Raw genomic sequence first — 22722 nt, forward strand, 5'->3', positions numbered from 1 at the left:
TAAGTATGTACTTCTTATATATGTGGTATATATATATAAATATATATATATAGTATATAAGAAGTGTGGTATCACACTAGATCTTGTGTTAGTCAAGTTAAGGTAAAGATCATGAAATCTCTAGAAGTCCAAAGATACCAGTTCATTAAGTTCATTAAGAAATGCATGGACCCACATCTGGAAAAGGAGGGGAATGGACATCTGTCCCCACTACATATAAGCGTATAAGGGTTTTAAATTTCTTTGTAGCAAATACATACTACAAAGTAGTGTGACATTTTTTAAAAATGTGTATGAGGAGAACTCCAAAAATGTGTTGTATATTTACTACTAATGAAACAAATAGTGTGCAAGAAGTGGTTTAGCGAAATGTCCTGCTTAAACCCAGCTAATTGGTTCAGTGGGATCAAAGAGTAGATTGTTGAAATAGTGATGTTTTTATTAAAAATTGTTGGCTTAGCAATTTGCATATATCTGTGTTTTAAGATGCTATTTTGTTTCCTTTCCTTTCAGCTTGAAAGAAATCTGTAAACTCAAAGATGTGAATCCTCTAAGTTTAAGAAACTACAGAAGAGCTTGGCAAGAATGAGCCGTGAACAGTCTAACTTAATGGATATGATGCGAACGGTTCTTTACCTTCCGTGGGATAGAGTGACAAGCACAGTCCTACGGGAACATAGCCTTTAGCACCATTATAGCTAGACTGCTTGCTTAGTCTCATATTATTATCAACTGTAATGTCATTTTATTATGAAAAAGAGGGACTGAGGGAGATAGATGTATTGAACTTAAGCAGCTATCAGCCATTTTGTTAAGTAGCAGCCATGATGTAGTGAATAAGAAAGATGCTTTGCTAATAAATCATAATAATGCTGACATTTCACAGTTAGTACGTTCTGTGCGAAGGAAGGTCGTAGCTATAAGTCTTGAAAACATGTTATTAGGCAGTTTGTCTTGTGTTTAGACTTCTCTTGAAGGACACAATGGAGGGGGTTAGCTAGAGAGGGTTTCTGGGAAGAGATGCATTTTGTTATACTTTGTGACATATATCAGTTTTTCATGAAAGTAATTTTCTGCTATATAATGTCATGCTGAATAAAGTAGCTTCAGTCTCATTTTGTGGACATAACTGAGTGTGTTGTCTGCTTCCTGGGATTCCCAATCGATTGGTAAACAAAAGGTATCAAACAGACAATTAAAGGGACTTGCTAGAGGAGGCTTCTCTCCAACACCCTTGAGACCTTGACAGTCGGCCCATATGACCCATTATAATCCACTAATTTTAGGAAGGCAATTTTTGCCTCTTTGTACATGTATTACCCACCCAGTGTGAAACAGGGAGGTGGTGGACCCTGGGGCAAAAATATGCTCGGGACATCCCCCTCCTCCATTCTATGGGAGATGCAGTGGGTGAACAGAGAGAAGCAGTTGCTGATGATGGGAGAGTCTATGAGTGACAGCAGGAGAAGCAGGTGGTGACTTAGAGTCAGTGGGTGACTGGTAGTGGTGGCTAAGAGAGGCAAGGATTGGTAGTTAGGGAGAATCAGTTGGTGATTGGGGAGACAGTGGGTAATGGGGAGAGGCAGAGTGTGATAGGAGAAGGCAAAGGGAGCCAGGGAGAAGTAAATAGAGAGACAAAGGGTGACAGTGGAATCAAAGGGTGACTGGGAGATAGTGGGTGACTGGGGAGGTAGGGGTGAAAGGAAGATAGTGGGTGACTGGAGAGGTTGGGGTGACAGGGAGATTATCAGTGACAGGGAGATAGTGGTGACAGGGAGAGAGTGGGTGATGGAGATAGTGGGTAACGGAGAGAATAGGTGACAGGGCGAGGGTAACAGGGAGATACTGGCTGACAAGGAGATAGTGGGTGACAGGTAGAGGGTGATAGGGAGAGAGTGGTGACAGGGGGCATAGTGGGTGAAAGGGAAACAGTGGGTGATAGAGACAGTGGATGATGGTGATATTGGGTGACAGGGAGAGGGTGACAGGGACACAGTGGATGAATGGAAGAGAGTGAGTTACTGTGCAGACAGTAGGTGACAGGCAACTAGTGGATGACATAAATTTTTTACATGTGTATCATCTTTTAGATATAGCTTTTGCTTCCTAATATTCATCAACACTTTAGCCTGCTACCCTGGTGTTGGGTATGTATGACTGGCAGTCAGGAGACCGCTGGTCACCATACCGATGCAGGGATCCATCCTTCGAGATGCCCGTAGGGGGAGAGGGGTGTGTGTGAGCTGCGGGCTCGCTGCTGTTCCCACTCTATAGGTGTCATGAACACCCACAAGTGGGGATAGTCCCTGTTAGTTGGCATGCCAACTATCGGGATTGTTGGGGGCTTGGATCCCAGAATGGGTATCATGACCGGTATTTTCCTGACCACCGTTCACGCAACTGCATCCCCATACCTCCCAACATGACCCTCTCCAGGAAGGACACAATGCTCTGATTCTGGACTTCTCTCTTAATTTATGATTGTCCTCACCTATGTTGAACAGGTTAATGGATAAGAAAGGTGTTTCAGCACGGATGTTGGCAATCATAGATTAAGAGGAAAGTCCAGGAGCAGAGCATTCTGTCCCTCTTGGAGAGGGTCTTGTTGGGAGGTATGTATCCCCTACCCTTGGGTGTCTGGCCCTTGCCAATATGTGGGATGCGCACCCTGGACTTAGACTTAAAGATAATATCCCCAGTACTCAGTGACACCTTAAAGTTGATCCAAGGGCTTACCATATCTTTGCAAATATATGCAACTGAGAATTCTGGATAATCTACCACCATGTAGTTTTTAAATATATGTTGCTGATGTTATCCTTGGTACTGGGAGATACTAGTGGTTGTTGTTTCTTGCTCAGAATAACCCCTCCCTTTCATGCACCTGCATGACATTACTAATTGGATTGAGCAGTTACCAAATTTCTTGCTGAGGGACATAGTGATGATTGGGGAGGCAGAGGATGAAAGCTGTGAGGCAGCTGCAAGCAGTGACATTCATAAGATTACTTACTTCTGAGGTCGGATACAGGGCATGGGTCCACTTCAGATCACTGTGGTTTGACTGTGAGATGAGCTGTGAGATGGGTTGGCTCTGCAGGCAGAGGTAAGTGCTGTGCTGCTCCTCCTATCCACCTGGGCAACATCCCCAGCAGCATGCCTCCCCCTCAGCACCAGCTATCCAGCCAGTTAGTCTACATCACTCAGTAGGCAGAGAGAAGGAGCTGAGGAGAGATGACAGAGGAAACCCCCATTGCCCCTCCTCTGAGCCTCTGGTCGGAACGCGTCTCCACGGTCCTCTAGTCAGACTCTCGACTCATGGAGCACAGCGGCGGCGGGCGTAGTGATGAGTCTGTTTGACTCATTAGCTGCCGGCTGTGGGCCCCTTAATAGTTGCGGACTCCAATGCAATGCACCAGGTGCACCACTGATAGTTCCACCTCTGCACCCACTCACTTATAATATGTTAATCACTGCATACATATACATATTGCATAGAAAACATTCAACATTCATGTGGCTTATTTCACATTGATGATTTATTTTGCTTAGAACATAATTTTTTTTCCTCAACAACTAATATTCTTCTTTTATTTTTTTGAATTCCACAGTAAGTAATCCTTGTGACTGTCAAATTATATTTCCACCGGCCAATGGTAGTTACCAACTTGATATCTCTGTCACCGTTGAGAACTCAACAATTAATCCTACCCCAGAAGCTCGATGCCTAGGTGTCATCCTTGACTCTGAACTGTCTTTTGTTCCCCACATTCAATCTGTCTCAAAATCATGTTACATGCATCTCTGCCCCTTATCTTCTTTAAATGATTATACACTTTAATTATCTGTGAAATTAAATGCTCAATATATTAATTTCTATTTTGTTTTCTAGTTCATATTTTTACCCTTATGTACGGCGCTACTGAATCCTTATGGCACCTCAGAAATAAAATCTAATAATAGTAATAATAATTGGAAAAAAATTACTCAATTAATAGCACTTGCATCATAATCCATTAGTGTGCAGCATTATTTAACTTGCTGGTGCTAAACATATTTTTTTGTTCCAAAAAAAAGTTACAAATATTACCTGTTGGATGTCCCTGTCTTTGTATTGATCTCTACACTCATCTTCCTTCATCTTTCAATATCTGTACATCTCCAGTATTATGTTGTTGACATATTAATAGTTTCACTTTCAGTTCTGCAATCTGTATAGAGCAGGCATTCCCAACCACGGTCCTCAAGGCACACCAACAGTGCAGGTTTTAGTGATATCCAGGCTTCAGCACAGGTGATTTAATTAGTAGCTCAGTAATTTTGATTTAACCATCTGTGCTTTTGCCTGGATATCACTAAAACATGCACTGTTGGTGAACCTTGAGGACCGTGGTTGGGAATGCCTGTTATAGAGAATTCTACATTAAAGCCCAGCACACAATACTTTCCATATGAAAAATACAACTTTTATTTTTACTATTAAATTAATGGTTTACATCTATTGTCGCCACTTGTGTACAGTAAGTTTGCAATTAATCAGTAATAGGAAATATAAAGAAGTCATATGATGTCCTGTAGTATATGCTATTTAGTATATTTTGTGTGGTTTTGTTTATATTACTCTTATAATTTAGACTCTACAGGAAAAAATAAACACGCTGGACCCCCGGCAGGAAAAAAAATACATAGGCCACCACAGGGAAAAAAATAAAACATACATAAATTGTTCCAGACCACCACTGGACAGCCATGGTATATGTAAAAGGAATGCAGAGAATATGCGAGATGTAGAGCAGTGCATCTTGTGTTGAGTTGCGCACAGTACAGTGACAGAGTGGCTGCATGCTGTGTCTATGCAGCCCATCGGTACAGGAGTCGCTGGAAGCAGAGGGTCGGTATTTGCCCACTTCGCCTACACTGACTATATAGTGAGCTTCTGTGCATGCACAGAAGCTCTGAATGCTGCTGGTCACATAAACTATGAATTAATAGTTAATCAGGCTGTGGTAAATTACTGAATGGAGCACGGGGCTGGTTGCCGGCCCTGCGGGGACTATCCCTTGCTCCCAGTGGCACAATCCATCCCTGGTAGTCTGAAAAAAATCCCTTGTGGGAACTATCTCTTGCATTGGTAGCACAATCCATCCCTGGTAGTCTGAAAATAGGCCAAAATAGATCACATTTCAAAAAACTGTATTGTTGTATTATATGACTTAGAACTGAAAAAATATCTTGTTGGTGCTCATTCAGTCAGAAGTACTGTACCACAAATACTTCTTACCAGTGGCGGATTGTATCTATATAATTCAGGTACTTGCAGTAGTGCGCACCCCTGGAATACTTGGGCCATCCAAACCAAAAGAAAATGGGGGCCATTTCGAGTTGATCGCTCGCTAGCAGTTTTTAGCAGCCGTGCAAACGCTATGCCACCTGTGGGAGTGTATTTTAGCTTAGCAGAAGTGCAAATGAGAGGATCGCACAGCGGGTACAAAAAAAAATTGTGCAGTTTTAGAGTAGCTCCAGACCTACTCAGCGCTTACAATCACTTCAGACTGTTCAGTTCCGGATTTGACGTCACAAACACTCCCTGCGTTCTCCCAGCCACGCCTGCGTTTTTCCTGGCACGCCTGCGTTTTTCCGAACACTCCCTAAAAATGGTCAGTTGACACCCAGAAACGCCCACTTCATGTCAATAACGCTGCGGCAGACATTGCGAATGAAAAGCCTCGCTAGATCTTGTGTAAAACTACATCGGCTGTTGTGAAAGTGTGTCGCGCATGCGCTTTGCGCCGCATACGCATGCACAGAAGTGCCGCTTTTTAACTTAATCGCTGCGCTGCGAACATTTTTATCTAGCGATCAACTCGGAATGACCCCCAATGTTCATTGCAGGGGTCAAAGCTATCCTCAAAAGGTAAATTTGTCCTCTTTTCTCTGGTAGGTTGAACTTGTTACTTATAAGGTTCACATACCACCAAATTGAAAAGACAAGAGGAATATACAGTATATAGTGAAGCACAGTTTTTATTTACAATGTTTAAAAAAGTCACAAAATTCAAATTCTATATAAAAAGAGATCATGGGGTATCAGAAATGTCCACCCAGAAACAGCATTACGGTGTTACCTCCTGGGATTTTTTGCAACACTCCAGCTCCTGGGTCACCACTCATTAGACTCTTTCCTTGGTACTGATAGGCACACTACTTTGCAGGGGTGAAAGTGACCACCTCGACTGTTTGTTGCTGCACCATTGTCTTGAAGCGCTGTCTTTCCAATTTTTTGTACTATATGGATTATACCTGTGAACTGCAGGACAGCAGCCCCCCCCCATCCCCATGTAAATTCTGCCACCTTTCTCAGTGTCAGTGAAGTCAGATGCATGCTGTGACTGCACAGGCTACACTGTGACTGGCAGTGACTTCCTATTTGAAGTCCTACCTATCAGTCACAGACACACAAGGCATTCCCATTGGGAGGTGTTTCCTTCCTCCAGGACTGCCAGACTGGGCTGTGATAAGCAGAGAGCTGTATTCCTGTAGGAAGCCAATCCTTGCCTTTCGCACAGCCCTAGCCAGCTTCTACGGGCTGCAGTCGGTGCAGTCCATAGAAGCTGGTGGTTTGCACATGTGCAGCCGCACCACAGTGTCTGCATGTGTGCTGGTCCCGTCACCTGCCTGACCTATTGTGCAGGTGCCAAGACCCGGGGCTGGCTGTCTCCTCTCCTCTCTGGGCATGTAAGTAGGAGCCACTGCTGCTTCTTACTGTAAATGCTACTGCAGGTCTTATTGATACATCTGCCTATTTCAGCATAACACAGCTCTTTAAGTGCACAATCAAACGGTCTTGAATCCCTGCACATACTGCATGATATAATAATCACAGCACTAGTTTCATTATTGCAAAATAATATTTATGAAATGGCTTATATTTAGGTCACCACATGACATCTGCAAGCTTTAATAATATACAAGACTACATATTGAAATAGAATAAAAATTATTTTGTTCAGCGGAACAAATTACAAAGTTCAATTATTAAACATTCGAAACAGTATATTTCAACAATGGCTTTTCTGCAATGTATATTTATTCAATGAAGATCTAGCTATAATAAAAGGCAGCATACTGTGACCTTATATTGTAAGTAGAATTATATTCAATTTCTAGTGAATAAAACCATTTGCAACCTATTGAAATGACTGAATGAATTGTTTACCACTAACTTATGTACGTGAGTGGATCAGAAAATTACCTGGTTTTCATAAGTCTGTTTCATTTGCCTAAACTGCTGATCCCATTGTTTGTTGACTTCTAGTAACTGTAATATAAAATGGTAATAATCCATTACAAATTGTATTTTTCAAATAAACAATATTTTTCTAGAAGTTGAATTGTCAATTTCTTTCTGATCTAACTCCCAATATGGGGCCTAATTCAGACCTGATTGTAGATGTGCTAAATCTACGATCAGTCACACAGACATGCGGGGGGACGCCCAGCACAGGGCTAGTCAGCTCCGCATGTCAGGCCCGACTTCCCCACACTAGTACAAAAGCATTGCACAGCGGCAATGCTTTTGTACTGCAGGAGTAGTTCCCTGCCAGCGCAGCTCCTGCGCTCTGGCAGGAGCTACTCATCGCTGTGAGGGTCGCCACAGCTGCATGTGACGTCACGCAGCCGCCACAGCCCCCCCCCCCCCCCAACGGACCGGGCACACCTGCGTTGCCCGGACAGGGCCTCCTAAACGACGGCCAAACACCACCGGCCAGCCCCCTCCCGCCCAGCGACTGCCTCTGCATGTAAATCCAGCAGAGGCGATCGCACGGCTGAGACAGCCGTCGGCTGTCTGGCATGCATCGGCGCAATGCGTCGCCGGTGCATGTGCAATTCAGACCTGATTGGCTGCTGTGCGTAAACGCACGCCAGCGATCAGGTCTGAATTAGGCCTATGGTGCAGTAGCTAAAAACAAGCTGAGTTAGACTATACTGAAAATGTTTTTTGAGTAGATACCCGCGGGGAGGATGTATGCAATGGAAGATACAGATCCCGGCCTCAGCACTCCCAGAAAATGGGGGCGATGCGGATACTGTATGAAGAAAATCTTATAATGGTTAAAATGGATTTTTAGCCTGCTCTCAAGAGAGACTGATCTGCAGTGTATGTATACCATTGCATTTTTTTTTTCATATATTAAATAATCTTAATGGGCCTATTTATAAATTTTCATGTAAAAGCCCCACAAAGTTACAGTACATTCCTTATCACCACATATCATAAAATGAATTTTAAAATCAATATATCATTACATAGATGTCGGGACATAGACTCCGAAAAGAGCCCATCCTGGGTGAAGTCTAATAAGTAAAGTGAGCACTTATGCATACACTTTACTTTAGGGATCTGATCCAGCAGAGCTGATGCATATGTAAAATATCCCTGTTTCTAATTTTTTATACTGCAGTATAAAAACCATAACTGTATTAATGTGGAATACATATGTATTGCCGGCGGACGGGATGCCGGCTGTCAGTATCCGGACAGCGTCATCCCGTCCACCAGAATGCCGGCAGCGGGGCGAACGCTATGAGTCCCCTTGAGGGTTTGGTGGCTCCCTGTGCTCACCACAGGATCTATTCCCACTCTATGGTTGGCAGTCAGTTAGTGTTTGTGGGAGGTAAAGGGGGTGGCTAGTCAAACGTAGGCGTGTTGCAACCATTTTGGGGGCTTGGCTCAGCCTGTGACTCTGCTTGTGTATGCATTTACAATGTGACCGATATGCGTTGACGGTGGGCCTCTATAAGCAAGCGGCTGATTAGTACAGCTGCCAGTAGACTTTTCTGTACAAATACATGGCTGCGTCATTAGCATATTCTTACAGAACCACAGTTTGCAGAATCGCAGTGGCGATGGGATTTACGACCACCTCTGAATCAGGCCTAATGTTGGCTAGGGGGCCAAGCTACAAAAAGTTAATGGGACTGCTTTGTAATCTGTACCAGGGTTAAATGCAGCAAATATCTTCAAACTCTCCTGAGACAATTATCATGATACTATATAATGCAGCAACCATTGGCATATCTATAATGGGCCCCTGAGTCCAGGGGGGCCCACACTGCACATGCTATACCCATTTTTTTTAATACTCACCCCCCCCCAGAGTCCCACGCCAACATGACCAGCGCTGTTAAAACCCAGTGAAAATGGAGCAGTGGCCATTTTCATGGAGTTCTGTGTATGCGCAGTAGAAAAATCTCTCGGAAAATGGCCGCCGCACCATTTTCCTGGAGACCTACGCATGCGCAGTAAAATCTGAGCCCTCTAGTGCTCAGACTCTACAGCAATCCCAGCAGAGAGGAGGGGGCCCGAACGGAGGAGACTGGACACAGGCCTCCTCCTCTTTTAAAAAGCCCCTGGCAGCCAGCAACCATCTGAAAACAGCCATTTTCCTCATATTTTAGTATGGTAAATACTCCTCCAAAATATTGCAGCACAGTTACGCACTCCTTACAGGATTTCATTTGTATTATTAAATAAAATAAAACATAACTAAGAGAATTAAGATGATACCTCTTCTCTCTGTTTTTCTAGAATTTGTATTCTATGCTCAAACTCCTGTCTGGAGATATCGTTCTGCTTTCTTGATTGTGTAAAGCACTAGAAATAAAATGAGCAAACATATGAAAACAAAGACATGGGGGGAAATGTAATAGGGTGTGAGAATCAGAAAGTGAGAGATTTTGTGAGATTTTGTGAGATGCAACCATGCCTGGCTGCAAGTGCTTTATCTGACCTGGTCGCACACGATACGATTATTTATTACCAATTATCTACAATTCTCTTGTACATTACATGCTGTTCACATACTGTAGTTTGTTTCTCTCTGCCAAAATTTCTAAGTTTGCACTAGTTGGGAAAAAAGAATTATTGCCATGGAAAAGTGCATTGTTTTACTGTTGCCTGCTTTCCCCTCGTATAATGCATGAACGATAAAGAGTTACTTATATTACTACTGTGTACTATCAAAAAGAATCATTCGTTGTCTTAAAAACAATATGAACTTGGTTGGAATACATAAAGCACTTTCAAAATGATTCTTGATCAACACATATCAAAACTGAACAATGCGGTCTGGTTATGAAAGTATGAAATACCCTGGTCATGAATGTTTTATATTAGTCATTTGCGTATTGACTAATATTATTTATTTTGCATATAACTCACTAAAAATCTGCATATACAGTATATTGCAATGAATATTATATGTGCTTCAAGACAGATGAGCATATTAGAAATAGTATGGAATGTATTAGATATAGTAGGTATTAAAGGTAAACATGTCCTTTTATGGGGATGTAATCATAATCTCAACATTCACAATGTTGACAGTTATGATGTCAACATTATTGAAATGTCAAGATCACATTTGCTGAATGATGACATATTTAAAATGATGACAAGTGAAATTTAAACATTCTGCAGGGATCAGAGGGTTAAGGTTAGGTTGAAGCAGCAAAGAGTTAGTAGGGAGGTTAGGGTTAGGCTGCACACGATGGAGGTTGGGGTTAGGTACTAATACTATGAGAAAAGTTTGGGTTTAGCTTAGCAATAGTCGACACCAGAAGCACTGCAGGGTCAGCTGGAAGTCATCAGGACATCACCACCGTACCTGGAAGATACCACTGCAGCCACCAGACCACCCGTGAAAGGTAAGTAACCTTTATACCACCAGGGCCATTTTGTTGACATTCTCATTATGTTGACATTTTATCAGTGTCGACATGAAGAATGTTGATGTGGTCAATGTCATCATGCCAAGTACTGTATGTTAACATGCTGCATATCGACTTTATGTACATGCCAGCATTCGAGGGATGCTCGCATAAAGCCAAATTGCGAATATTGGGCACACCGATGCCGCTAGAGGGATCATGGTTACTTTATATCGGGAAGTAGTCAATATGCAGTTATGATGTTCACATTATTGAAATGTCATCATTGAACATGTTGGCATCTGCAGAATGTCAGCATATTCAAAATGTCGACACATGAAATGCTTATATTCTGCATAGGCAAGCACCGGAGGATTATGGTTAGGCTACCGGATGGAAGGGTTATGGTTAAGCACTAGGAGAGAGTTAGGATTAGGTAATGGGAGGTGAAGTTAGTGTTAGGCACTAGGGAGATGGTTAATAGTTAGGATCATTCATAATCACTGCACTACAAGAGATGAAGGATCTACCAAAAGCCATCCAGACTTCACTGCTGGACCCAAAATATGCCAATAGAGCTGCTTTACTTACTGCAGCAGCTCATCTGAGGGGGCCCCATCGCAGGTGTGCACTCCCGGAGTGACTAGGTGATCCATCCGCCTAGCCCCGCCTGGAGTGCACAGAGATGCTCTCCACTTCTAGTGAATGGGGTGCGTCTCTGTCACGGATGCGTGCACCTTGGATGGAGACGCACCCCATTCACTAGACTAGGAGAGCATCTCCATCACAGATGCGTGGATTGAGACGCTCGGCGATAGGCACGCCACAGATGGAGCCATGATTAGCATGGCTCCATCTGTAAGTCATAACTAGACCACCATGGACGTTTTGAAGATTATCCAATCATGTCAACATTTCATCAGTAACAACATTCTGAATGTCATAAATATGTACCACACCCCTTTATATCTGTCCTCCCCACCCCACTCAGCACCCCTGAATGCAGATGTTGAGATTAGCTTGAAAATTCTACAAAATTACAATGGAAAGCAGAATGGGATACATTAGCACCCACTAGTGATTATATACCAAGATAGCTATAAATGTGCACAATATCTTATTCAGTTGTTGGTATTTGAAATTAATAGCATCTACATACAGTATGAGACATCGGTTTACAGAGAAAAAATAATACTTCACTACAGGCCCTGCACCAGTATAGCTTACTGTCTATATTCTCTACCACATGGACATGGACACACACACTACAGTTCATATTGTTAGAAGACAGTTGACCAACCTGTGTATCCCGGGAGTGTGGGAGAAATGGGAGCAAACTCTCACCTAGGGCTCTATTCAAGGGCAAAAAAACCTCGACTGTAATGTAAATTTCTTCTCTTTACAGCAGGGTTGGACTGGTCCACAGGGGTACAGGGGAAACCCCTGGTGGGCCTCACCCCCTCTCGCCTTCCTCCTCTAGGTATCAGGTTCCAGACTGTGCACTTGAATTATACATTATACATATGTTACCTTTTATATATATATATATATATATATATATATCAAGGGCCCAGGCTATGCACACCAAACCTCTCTGGCAGCTGGCCACACCCCCTCTGGAGACTGGCCACACCCCTAAACATGGGCCCCACCACTGCATTCCCCCGGTGGGCCCTTCATGCCCCTGTCCGACACTGCTTTACAGTATGAAACACATTTCATAAAACATCCCGGAATATTTGTATAAAAAAGAAATGCTGTAAACTCCTGTGGAAACAGTTTCACTGGAGGTTCCTAAGTACTGGTTTACACACGACTACAGTTAGAAAAGTGTTTTTTTGGCAAAATAATTTTTTGGTGCCAATAATTTCATGGAAAATCCAATTCAGATTTTTAAAATCATCTTCCAAGACACAATGATAGGGCCAGTTGTTTGTTTTTAAACTGCTGTACCATAAGGATTGATGAACATGTCTTCTCACCAGGTACGTGCGGTGAGATAAATGGCTCAGGAGGCACTGGCTAACTCCAGAGCCAGAATTCCATGCAATATATGAGCCAAAGGGTTCATGTGGGCATTATACACAGGTACAGCATTATAAACTCCTGGAAATCTGGTGAGTTTTGATCAGAGATGTGCTGAAAAGTTAAGCAGGTGAGGAACTGCCTCACCTGCCATAGACTTTTTACTCCAGAGTTTGGGCTATAAAAATTATTAGAATAATGCAAAGAAGATATTTCAAACAAATTATTAGTATTTTTCATATACTTTATACAGTCAAAACTATGGTTTAAATGTAAGTATAACAGGAAAGGTTCTGCCTCACCTGCCTCACCCCACCCCACGTCACTGCTTCTCACATGCTGTAGCACAGAGTAAAATCCTACTGGTATTATATAGCAGGTCACTGCACAGCTAACACTTTAACAAGTACAAATCATATCTGGAACACATGCTACAGTACTTTATGTAGTGTTTGTTTTTAAGATGTCATTTAACATTTATCTGAAATGTATTTTTCTGTGTGCTCACCTTATGGGAACATAAAGAACTGTGGTATAACGTTTGCTGTTGAGAAAGAACTTCCTCTTCTTTACTGAACTTATTTTGCTGAATCTGTCTTCTGATAAGAGTGTTAAGTTCCGTGCTGTCACACCTGTTTACAAACATCCATTCAGATCAGTTAGCTTTTAGAATATAGACAGATTTACCTGGTTTTATATATAAATAGAATTACAACTACAGTATATAATCAAATTGAGTCAAGATACTGTTAAACTAATAGTATATTATGCTATATTATACCTGTAACATCAAGATATTAGTTTGCTATATATTGTTCAAAAACAATAATAAACCAGCAGCTTTACAAATTTTCCTCTAAAACATACAGGCAGAGCAATTCATCTTTTAGACTACCATAAGTTTTGCTGTATCTGTCTATTTTCTTGCGCAGGGCTCACTGCCATTTTTAAGTGGGGATTCACCATAGAGCTAATAAGCAAACAAGTACACAGTATTTCTGAAAAATACTATATGGCATGTATGAACCACAAGTCATTTTTGTTTCTAAAGATTCAATATATAATTTAGATGTAAAAAAAAACATTGCAGGTATCCCATCATTGGATATGTACGCAAACCAGTTAGTGGAAACACAGAAGCTTCTTGCATGTGGTATGTTTTATCAAGTATAAAATCAGCAGGAAATGGTGGTCAATTATTTGTTAATGTTTGGTCGATTTTTGACTGATTTTAATGTTTTGTAGTCTAATTTGAATGGAACTGAAAAAATAATGATTTTAGACTTAAAAAATTCTCAAACATCAACATTGTTTTTTTTTTTTAAATATGGAATTTAGGCCCTAATTCAAGGTTGATTGCAAAACAACATTTTAATCTAATGGGAAAAAACATGTACACTGCAGGTGGGGTAGATATAACATGTGCAGAGAGTTAGATTTGGGTGGACTATATTGTTTCTGTGCAGGGTAAATACTGGCTGCTTTATTTTTACACTGCAAGTTAGATTTCAGTTTCAACACACCCCACCCAAATCTAACTTTCTCTGCACATGTTATATCTACCCCACCTGCAGTGCACATTTGTTGTGCCCATTAGAGGAAAATGTTGTTTTGCAATCAACATTGCATTAGCCCCTTATTCCCTAAAACACTGTCGATGTTGATCAATTTTTTTTAAAATCGATCTAAAATCGATCTTTCGTAAATGAATCCCCTTGTCCTCTAATTATTACTGCACAAGATTTTTCTCAGCTTTCTTAAGAGGACAGAGTACAGTACAAAGGTTGAATAGACGTACAAACTTTGCTACTTTGTAACCTTCTAGATAGCACAGAAACCCACTAAATAAGTGATCTGTAATTGGTATGAATATTTGCATTTTGAATATCTCTCTCTGCCATCATAATGTGTGCTTGAAAATGTATTTGACCTGTATTGCATTTATTTTGGCCTGCAGCTTAATTTCCAATGGTCTTTTTTTGTGTTAATTGCTTTTTCAAACTACAAATCATGAGTTTTTCTGGAAATCATTGGCAATATGCAGGGCAGTAGAGAGCCTGGACGGGCCCAGGTACTTTTTCAGGCGGTGTGGCCTAAGAAAAAAATATAGAAAAAAATTGTACTTTAAACACTTCCCTGGTCACAGTGCAGTCCAGCACACATCCGTACATGTTGGGTTGGGGAGAAGAGCTGCAGCTGGCACCACAGCCAATATGACATAAAAATGTTACAATATGTCTTTACTCAGGACCAGCTGGTAGAACATTACAGCAATGATTGTCCAATGATTTGGTGTTTAACCTACAGAAAGGGTTTGATCCAATTAGGTGCTAGTTGGGTCCTACGAGCAGTGGCGGCTCCTACCTGCTGTCTCAATGGGGGTTGCCAGCACCACCCGCTGCTCTGTCCGCACCTCCCATGGCTCAGTCCACACCTACCACCATGAAAGGGGGAGTATAGAAGAAAAAAAGAGGCTGTGTAGGTAAAGAAGGGGAAAAGAAGCCCCATAGACGCGCACATGTGCATTAGCTTCTATGGACTGTATCGTCTGCGGCCCATAGAAGCCCACTATGGCTGGCAGATGAACTTGTGCATGCACACCCAACCCCCCTTCTCCCCCGTAGTTTCTAGGGACTGCATTGGCTGCAGCCCTAGAAGAACTTTAGAGCTTGCAGAAAGGCTTCCCATTGAAAGCACTATCTTGCCTATATATGGCTATAACACTAGCTAATATTTGTTTTATAGAATATTCTCTTACTCAGTTATCTGCTTTCAGTCATATACTCACTGTGACAATTTCCATCCATGCCTGTTTTTGTCCATTTTTTATTACCCATTTGTACTCTGCAAGACTGCCCTTTATCCCCTTTATCTTTGCATTGGTCACTGAACCCTTGGCGAATACAATAAAGACTCTGGCACTGTTCCTGAGCCTTTGCTCTCTTGTGCACATGCACCATGTTCCCGAGTAACACTGGGGGACTAAAGAGGGGGGACTAATGTTTTCCAGCAAGAAACATTTTACAAATAACACATTTTTATAATTTTTTACTGGCATGATTTGCATCTCTCAGAAATTTATATTTAATGGGACAAAATGTATAGTACTGGTAAATGTGTCTTACAGTATACTGTATCTCATAGTTTGCTTGGAGAAGAAATGCCATAAAGCTAGATACTGTATTGCCTTTTACTGAGATCATCTCAGAGGCTTAGTCAATAGCTTCTCCAATAACATTTAGTTGTTGATAACTTAGTTCACATCACTATAGAGTCAGAATGAGTTAGACTTTCACCTCTGCCCACTGTTCTCTGGCTCTCTAAATTATGATTTTCTATCTCAGTTTGGGACTCTGCTAATAGTCCACCAGCTTGTACATTTGTCTTGCCACCCTACTCTAACTAGTTGACAGAGTCCTACTCTGACTAGCCGACCATTTCCGATCTTTGAAGAAAAGGGGGCTTCTTCTAAATGTTTAATACTCATCATGCGTTTATTCTCACTGATATTCCCACTAATGATTGCCATGAAATAAATCAGGAACAGATCTAGCATATACATTTAATGGAGATACTGTAACGGTACAGAGGTTTGCAAAAAAGTGGCTAGTAGTTCTTTTTCTATTAGAAATAAGGGAAAAACATACAGTACTTACTCCTATACAGTATTTTTGTTATTTTAACTAAACAAAGTACAGTATTTCCCACTTTCTCCAATAGGTGTTGGAGAGGTTATTCTCTAATAGGCTCACTAATTCACATTTGGTGGGAATGACAAAAATCAGAAACTATGGGGTCTATTTACTAAGCCCTGCATGGAGATAAAGTGGACGGAGATAAAGTGCCAGCCAATCAGCTAGTAACTGCCATGTCACAGACTGTGGGGTAAATTTACTAAGCTCCCGATTTTGACCGAGATGCCGTTTTTTCATCAAAGTGTCATCTCGGTAATTTACTAAGCAATAATCACGGCAGTGATGAGGGCATTCGTAATTTTTTGCAAGTCCAAGAAAAAAATTACGAATGAATACACCATCGGTCAAAACGCGGCTGTTTAAGTATGAATCTCGGTAATTTACTAAGAAGTGCAAAGCAAAAAAAAAACAAACACTGCCGTGAAAAATTACAACTCGTAAAAAAGTGCAAAAAAAAAACCAGACCTGCTTTTTTTCCCCGTGATTGGATAGGCATGCAGGGATCCATGAGATCCGTGCATGTATATCAGTGGGAAGGGGTGGGAAAGTTGTTATTTTATAAAAAAAAATTGCGTGGGGTCCCCCCTCCTAAGCATAACCAGCCTCGGGCTCTTTGAGCCGATCCTGGTTGCAGAAATATGGGGAAAAAATTAACAGGGGTTCCCCCATATTTAAGCAACCAGCATCGGGCTCTGCGCCTGGTCCTGGTTCCAAAAATACGGGGGACAAAAAGAGTAGGGGTCCCCCGTATTTTTAAAACCAGCACCGGGCTCCACTAGCTGGACAGATAATGCCACAGCCGGGGGTCACTTTGATATAGTGCCCTGCGGCCGTGGCATCAAAAATCCAACTAGTCACCCCTGGCCGGGGTACCCTGGGGGAGTGGGGACCCCTTCAATCGAGGGGTCCCCCCCCCCAGCCACCCAAGGGCCAGGGGTGAAGCCCAAGGCTGTCCCCCCCCATCCAATGGGCTGCGGATGGGGAGGCTGATAGCCTTTTGTGATAATGAAAAGATATTGTTTTTAGTAGCAGTACTACAAGGCCCAGCAAGCCTCCCCCGCATGCTGGTACTTGGAGAACCACAAGTACCAGCATGCAACGGAAAAACGGGCCCGCTGGTACCTGTAGTACTACTACTAAAAAAATACCCAAAAAAAGACAAGACACACACACACCGTGAAAGTAAAGATTTATTACATACATGCACACAAACATACATACATACTTACCTTATGTTCACACGCAGGTCGGTCCTCTTCTCCAGTAGAATCCAAGGGGTACCTGTTGAATAAATTCTACTCACCAGATCGCGGGTCCCAGGGTCCTCGGGGCATCCATTTGTAATCCACGTACTTGCATAAAATAAGAAAACGGAAAGCCGAGCCACGAACTGAAAGGGGCCCCATGTTTTCACATGGGACTCCTTTCCCCGAATGCCAGAAACCCACTCTGACTGATGTCTAAGTGGGTTTCTTCAGCCAATCAGGGAGTGCTACGTTGTAGCACTCTCCTGATCGGCTGTGTGCTCCTGTACTGAGTGACAGGCGGCACACGGCAGTGTTACAATGTAGCGCCTATGCGCTCCATTGTAACCAATGGTGGGAACTTTCTGCCCTGCGGTTGACCTAAAGTGACGTCACCGCTGAGCAGAAAGTTCCCACCATTGGTTACAATGGAGCGCATAGGCGCTACATTGTAACACTGCCGTGTGCCGCCTGTCAGACAGTACAGGAGCACACAGCCGATCAGGAGGGTGCTACAACGTGGCACTCCCTGATTGGCTGAAGAAACCCACTTAGACATCAGTCAGAGTGGGTTTCTGGCATTCGGGGAAAGGAGTCCCATGTGAAAACATGGGGCCCCTTTCAGTTCGTGGCTCGGCTTTCCGTTTTGTTATTTTATGCAAGTACGTGGATTACAAATGGATGCCCCGAGGACCCTGGGACCCGCGATCTGGTGAGTAGAATTTATTCAACAGGTACCCCTTGGATTCTACTGGAGAAGAGGACCGACCTGCGTGTGAACATAAGGTAAGTATGTATGTATGTTTGTGTGCATGTATGTAATAAATCTTTACTTTCACGGTGTGTGTGTCTTGTCTTTTTTTGGGTATTTTTTTAGTAGTAGTACTACAGGTACCAGCGGGCCCGTTTTTCCGTCGCATGCTGGTACTTGTGGTTCTCCAAGTACCAGCATGCGGGGGAGGCTTGCTGGGCCTTGTAGTACTGCTACTAAAAACAATATCTTTTCATTATCACAAAAGGCTATCAGCCTCCCCATCCGCAGCCCATTGGATGGGGGGGGACAGCCTCGGGCTTCACCCCTGGCCCTTGGGTGGCTGGGGGGGGGACCCCTTGATTGAAGGGGTCCCCACTCCCCCAGGGTACCCCGGCCAGGGGTGACTAGTTGGATTTTTGATGCCACGGCCGCAGGGCACTATATCAAAGTGACCCCCGGCTGTGGCATTATCTGTCCAGCTAGTGGAGCCCGGTGCTGGTTTTAAAAATACGGGGGACCCCTACTCTTTTTGTCCCCCGTATTTTTGGAACCAGGACCAGGCGCAGAGCCCGATGCTGGTTGCTTAAATATGGGGGAACCCCTGTCATTTTTTTACCCATATTTCTGCAACCAGGATCGGCTCAAAGAGCCCGAGGCTGGTTATGCTTAGGAGGGGGGACCCCACGCAATTTTTTTTAAGGATTTTACAGTGTTTAATTTAAAAAAAATAAAAATAAATGAACCCCAGCACGGATCACACAGATCCGGCCGAGATTCATTGTAAAAAAGTCGGCAGTGTTTTGCTAATCACTGCCGTAAAAATAAAAATAAAAACACGAATGACATCGACATCGGAACAAAATAAAAACCCGAATACGGCAGCTTAGTAAATCCGTCGTAACAAATTCAAAAAGTTGCAGTTTTACACTTTCGATGTCATTCGTGATTGAACTTTGACCTGAAACGGGAAAATACGAATGTTAGTAAATTTACCCCTGTGTTTGAAAAATGACAGGAGCTGATTGGCTGGTGCTTTATCTCTGTCCACTTTATCTCCATCAAAGGCTTAGTAAATAAACCCCATATCTGTTACTCATGTCGATACGATTTCCATAATGCAATAATTCAATATCATTTACTTCCATTGCTGTATTAGCATATAATCTTTGTTGAAAGTTAATTTATGGCTCGCTTTTCACTTTTAGGCATATACCTTATTTATAGCAAATACAAAGGGTGCACTGCGCTCAGCTACTAATGTATGGGATAAATTCGTATGAATAATTTGTGACTCTGAATAATGCTTGGTATTGTGCCTTTTCAATCAACCTAAATAAAATACAGTGTCAGTTTGCACACTGTATTACTTTGTCAAGATACAAATTATGAATATTATTGTATCAACAGTGTAATTTAATTTAATGAGTTTGGAGTCACAATGCTCCATATCCAGTTGGTGATATACACACCCAGTAAACAATGTAAATGATGCAGATAATAAAACATCTAAAATAAATGAAATAAAGCACTAAAAATGATAAACAAGCATATGGACAGGGATTTTGCAGTTGCAAAGATGCATAGTACAGTGGGGTTAATTCAGACCTGATCGCTAGGCTTCATTTTCGCACAGCGGATGATCAAGTCCAAACTGCGTACGCACCGCAATGCGCAGGCGCATCACACGGGTACAAAGTGGATCACCACTCAGCGATGGGTTTGTTTGAAGAATCCCTCCGCACAAGTGAACGCAAGGAGATTGACAGGAAGAGGGCATTTGTGGGTGTTAACTGACCATTTTCAGGGAGTGGTTGGAAAAACGCAGTCATGTCCAAGTGTTTGCAGGGTGGGTTCCTGACGTCAATTCCGGTCCCGGACAGGCTGAAGTGATCGCAGTAGCTAAGTAAGTTCTGGGCTGCGCAGAGACTGCACAAGATCTGTTTGTACAGCTCTGCTACACATGTGTTCACACACTTGCAAAGCTAAAATAACCTCCCCCTGTAGGCGGCGACTATCTGATCGCAGCAAAAATAGCTTGCTAGTGATCAGGTCTGAATTACCCAAATGTGTGCAACTCTGATGTATTCATCTAGGAGTTCTCCTACATTTGCCATATCATCTAGGAAACACAACTAACTTGACTTTAGTAGTGACCCAGCAAGGATGTTCTTCCCTCTCAGTGGAAGATCTTGCTCACACAGATACTGAATACCAGTAACAGTACATTGCATTAGCAGTTTCATGTTCCATTTGGGAGATGACGGGTCTGTCAGCACAACCACAGGTCACTTTTTTTGTTGAGATAACCAACCTGAAATTTATTGATATACAATTAAATTTTTTAGAAGGATTCCACTGATTTGAACCTTTTGTAAACCTTTCCCATTATGGGGCCTCAGATTTACAGATATAATGATATATATTACCTTTAAGAGGTGAATTGCAGTACCATGTTCAATCTGAAATGTCCTTTGTCTGCACATGTGTGAGGCAAGATTTATTGCAAAAATTAAGATAACCTTCACTAACAATAACAATGATGGATTTTTTATAGTCCGGGGTCTATACCTAGTAGTGGGTTTTAAAATTTCAAATGGCATTCATTTTGAAAGCAAAACTATTGCCTTTTAGTAAATTTAGCACCAGATCTCAATTCCGCAACCTTTTCTATGTTTTAGTATCTAGTAACACTGGGAAATGTTTTCCCTACAAACTGCAATCAGTTGACATTTCTACATTTTGCAGCTCTATATGTTTCAGATTGCTTCACACCATTGTGTCTTTCTCTGTTTTATTTATGAAAAATCTTTGGAGCTTGTAAACTCCCCCTAGCCCCTCCAAAAAGAAAAAAAATATATATATATATATATATATATATATGTGTGTGTGTGTGTGTATACATATATATATATATATATATATATATATTAGAGCTGGGCAAGTTAACGCGTTAATATCGCGTTAATGCATTAACTAATTAACGGCGACAATTATTTTAACGCTGCGCACCGGCAGCTGCCCTGGATGGACAGAGGCTAAGCCACGGCGCTATTCTAACTACAATGCCGTCCGCGAGCCAATCGGAGGTCACGGACCGGCAGCCAATCAGGAGCTGCCAGTTGGCAGCTCCTGATTGGCTGCCGGGCCGTGACCTCTGATTGGCTCACGGCAGGCTCTGTACTAATAATAGCGTTGCGGCTCTGTTCCTTCATGCCGTGGCTGCCTGGCGGTTCGCAGGCAGCTGTCCCTGTCCCGATATTTGCTGCTGCCACCCGGGTCCCCTCAAAATGTAAGTTTTGTAGAATGCAGGGGGGAGGAATGGGGCAGCGTTTGTGTGGGGAGGGGGGCCCTGCCTCATTTGTCAGTCCCGGGCCCCTTCATTTCTGATGGCAGCCCTGGCAGAGGGTGATTGTGGCGATCATCCCCCCTAGCACTGTGCAGTTGTAATCAGCTCTCTTCGTCCTCCCAGCTGTTGGTGCATACAGTAGTTAGCTGCGGGCAGCCATGGAGACCGTGACAGCGCTGGTGCCATTTCAAGTGTATTGCTGGCCGCCAGCAAGCCAATCGGAACTCGAGGACTGGCAGCCAATCAGGATCGCAATACACTACTTTTGAATTCATTATTGAATCTTGCGCATAACAATGTGATTAATCTGAGAAAATCATGCGATTAATCGCGATCAGAAATTTTAATCGTTGCCCACCACTAATATATATATATATATATATATATGTATGTCATGCAATGTCCGGCACTCCCCTCACACAGCAAAAGCAAAAACGCCGGGTGCCCTCCTCTTGTTTGAATGGATAAGCATGGGATTCAGGCGGCACTCACGGACTCACTCACAAACGACCTGGAACACCACGGTCTGCTAACAACGTTTCGGATTTATTATCCTGCGTCAGGTAACAAAATACAAGTAATAAAAGCTTACCTTTATACCATTGTGCAAAAGCGTGAGAGTGTGATCGGTGCACGGCTTTCCGCTGACGTCATCACAATCAGACGGCGCCGGGCGGAAGCAGAAACACAGAGCTGCATAAAATCTATCACCATGGAAACTGTACACAAATCATATACAGGCGGTTACAGATACAGTTACAGTGCCAGAGATTTAGAAACATCATTGTATAGATGGTAATCTGTTTAAAACATATCACTAAAAGCAATTGAGGGAAAGCATTTCATTTAGACCATACGGGGCAATAGTATTTAAGAGGTGGATCCATCTGGTTTCACACTGCAAAAGCGCTCTGGCTCTGTCACCACCCCTTTTATCCTCACTAATGT

General features: G+C 42.6%; 1 protein-coding gene across 2 annotated transcripts in view; it reads right to left on the minus strand.

The window, feature by feature from the left end:
* TNIP3 (TNFAIP3 interacting protein 3) overlaps window positions 1–22722 on the minus strand; it is a 142432-nt gene that overhangs the window by 113446 nt on the left and 6264 nt on the right. For both annotated transcript variants that reach the window (XM_063941603.1, XM_063941602.1), the window contains exons 3-5: window positions 13244–13367; window positions 9569–9655; window positions 7253–7318 (exon numbers count right to left, since the gene is read on the minus strand). In XM_063941603.1, the coding sequence (XP_063797673.1) occupies window positions 7253–7318; window positions 9569–9655; window positions 13244–13367 (277 nt within the window). The remainder of the gene's footprint in view (window positions 1–7252; window positions 7319–9568; window positions 9656–13243; window positions 13368–22722) is intronic.

Source organism: Pseudophryne corroboree, chromosome 1, assembly GCF_028390025.1.
Source record: "Pseudophryne corroboree isolate aPseCor3 chromosome 1, aPseCor3.hap2, whole genome shotgun sequence".
Taxonomy (NCBI): domain Eukaryota; kingdom Metazoa; phylum Chordata; class Amphibia; order Anura; family Myobatrachidae; genus Pseudophryne; species Pseudophryne corroboree.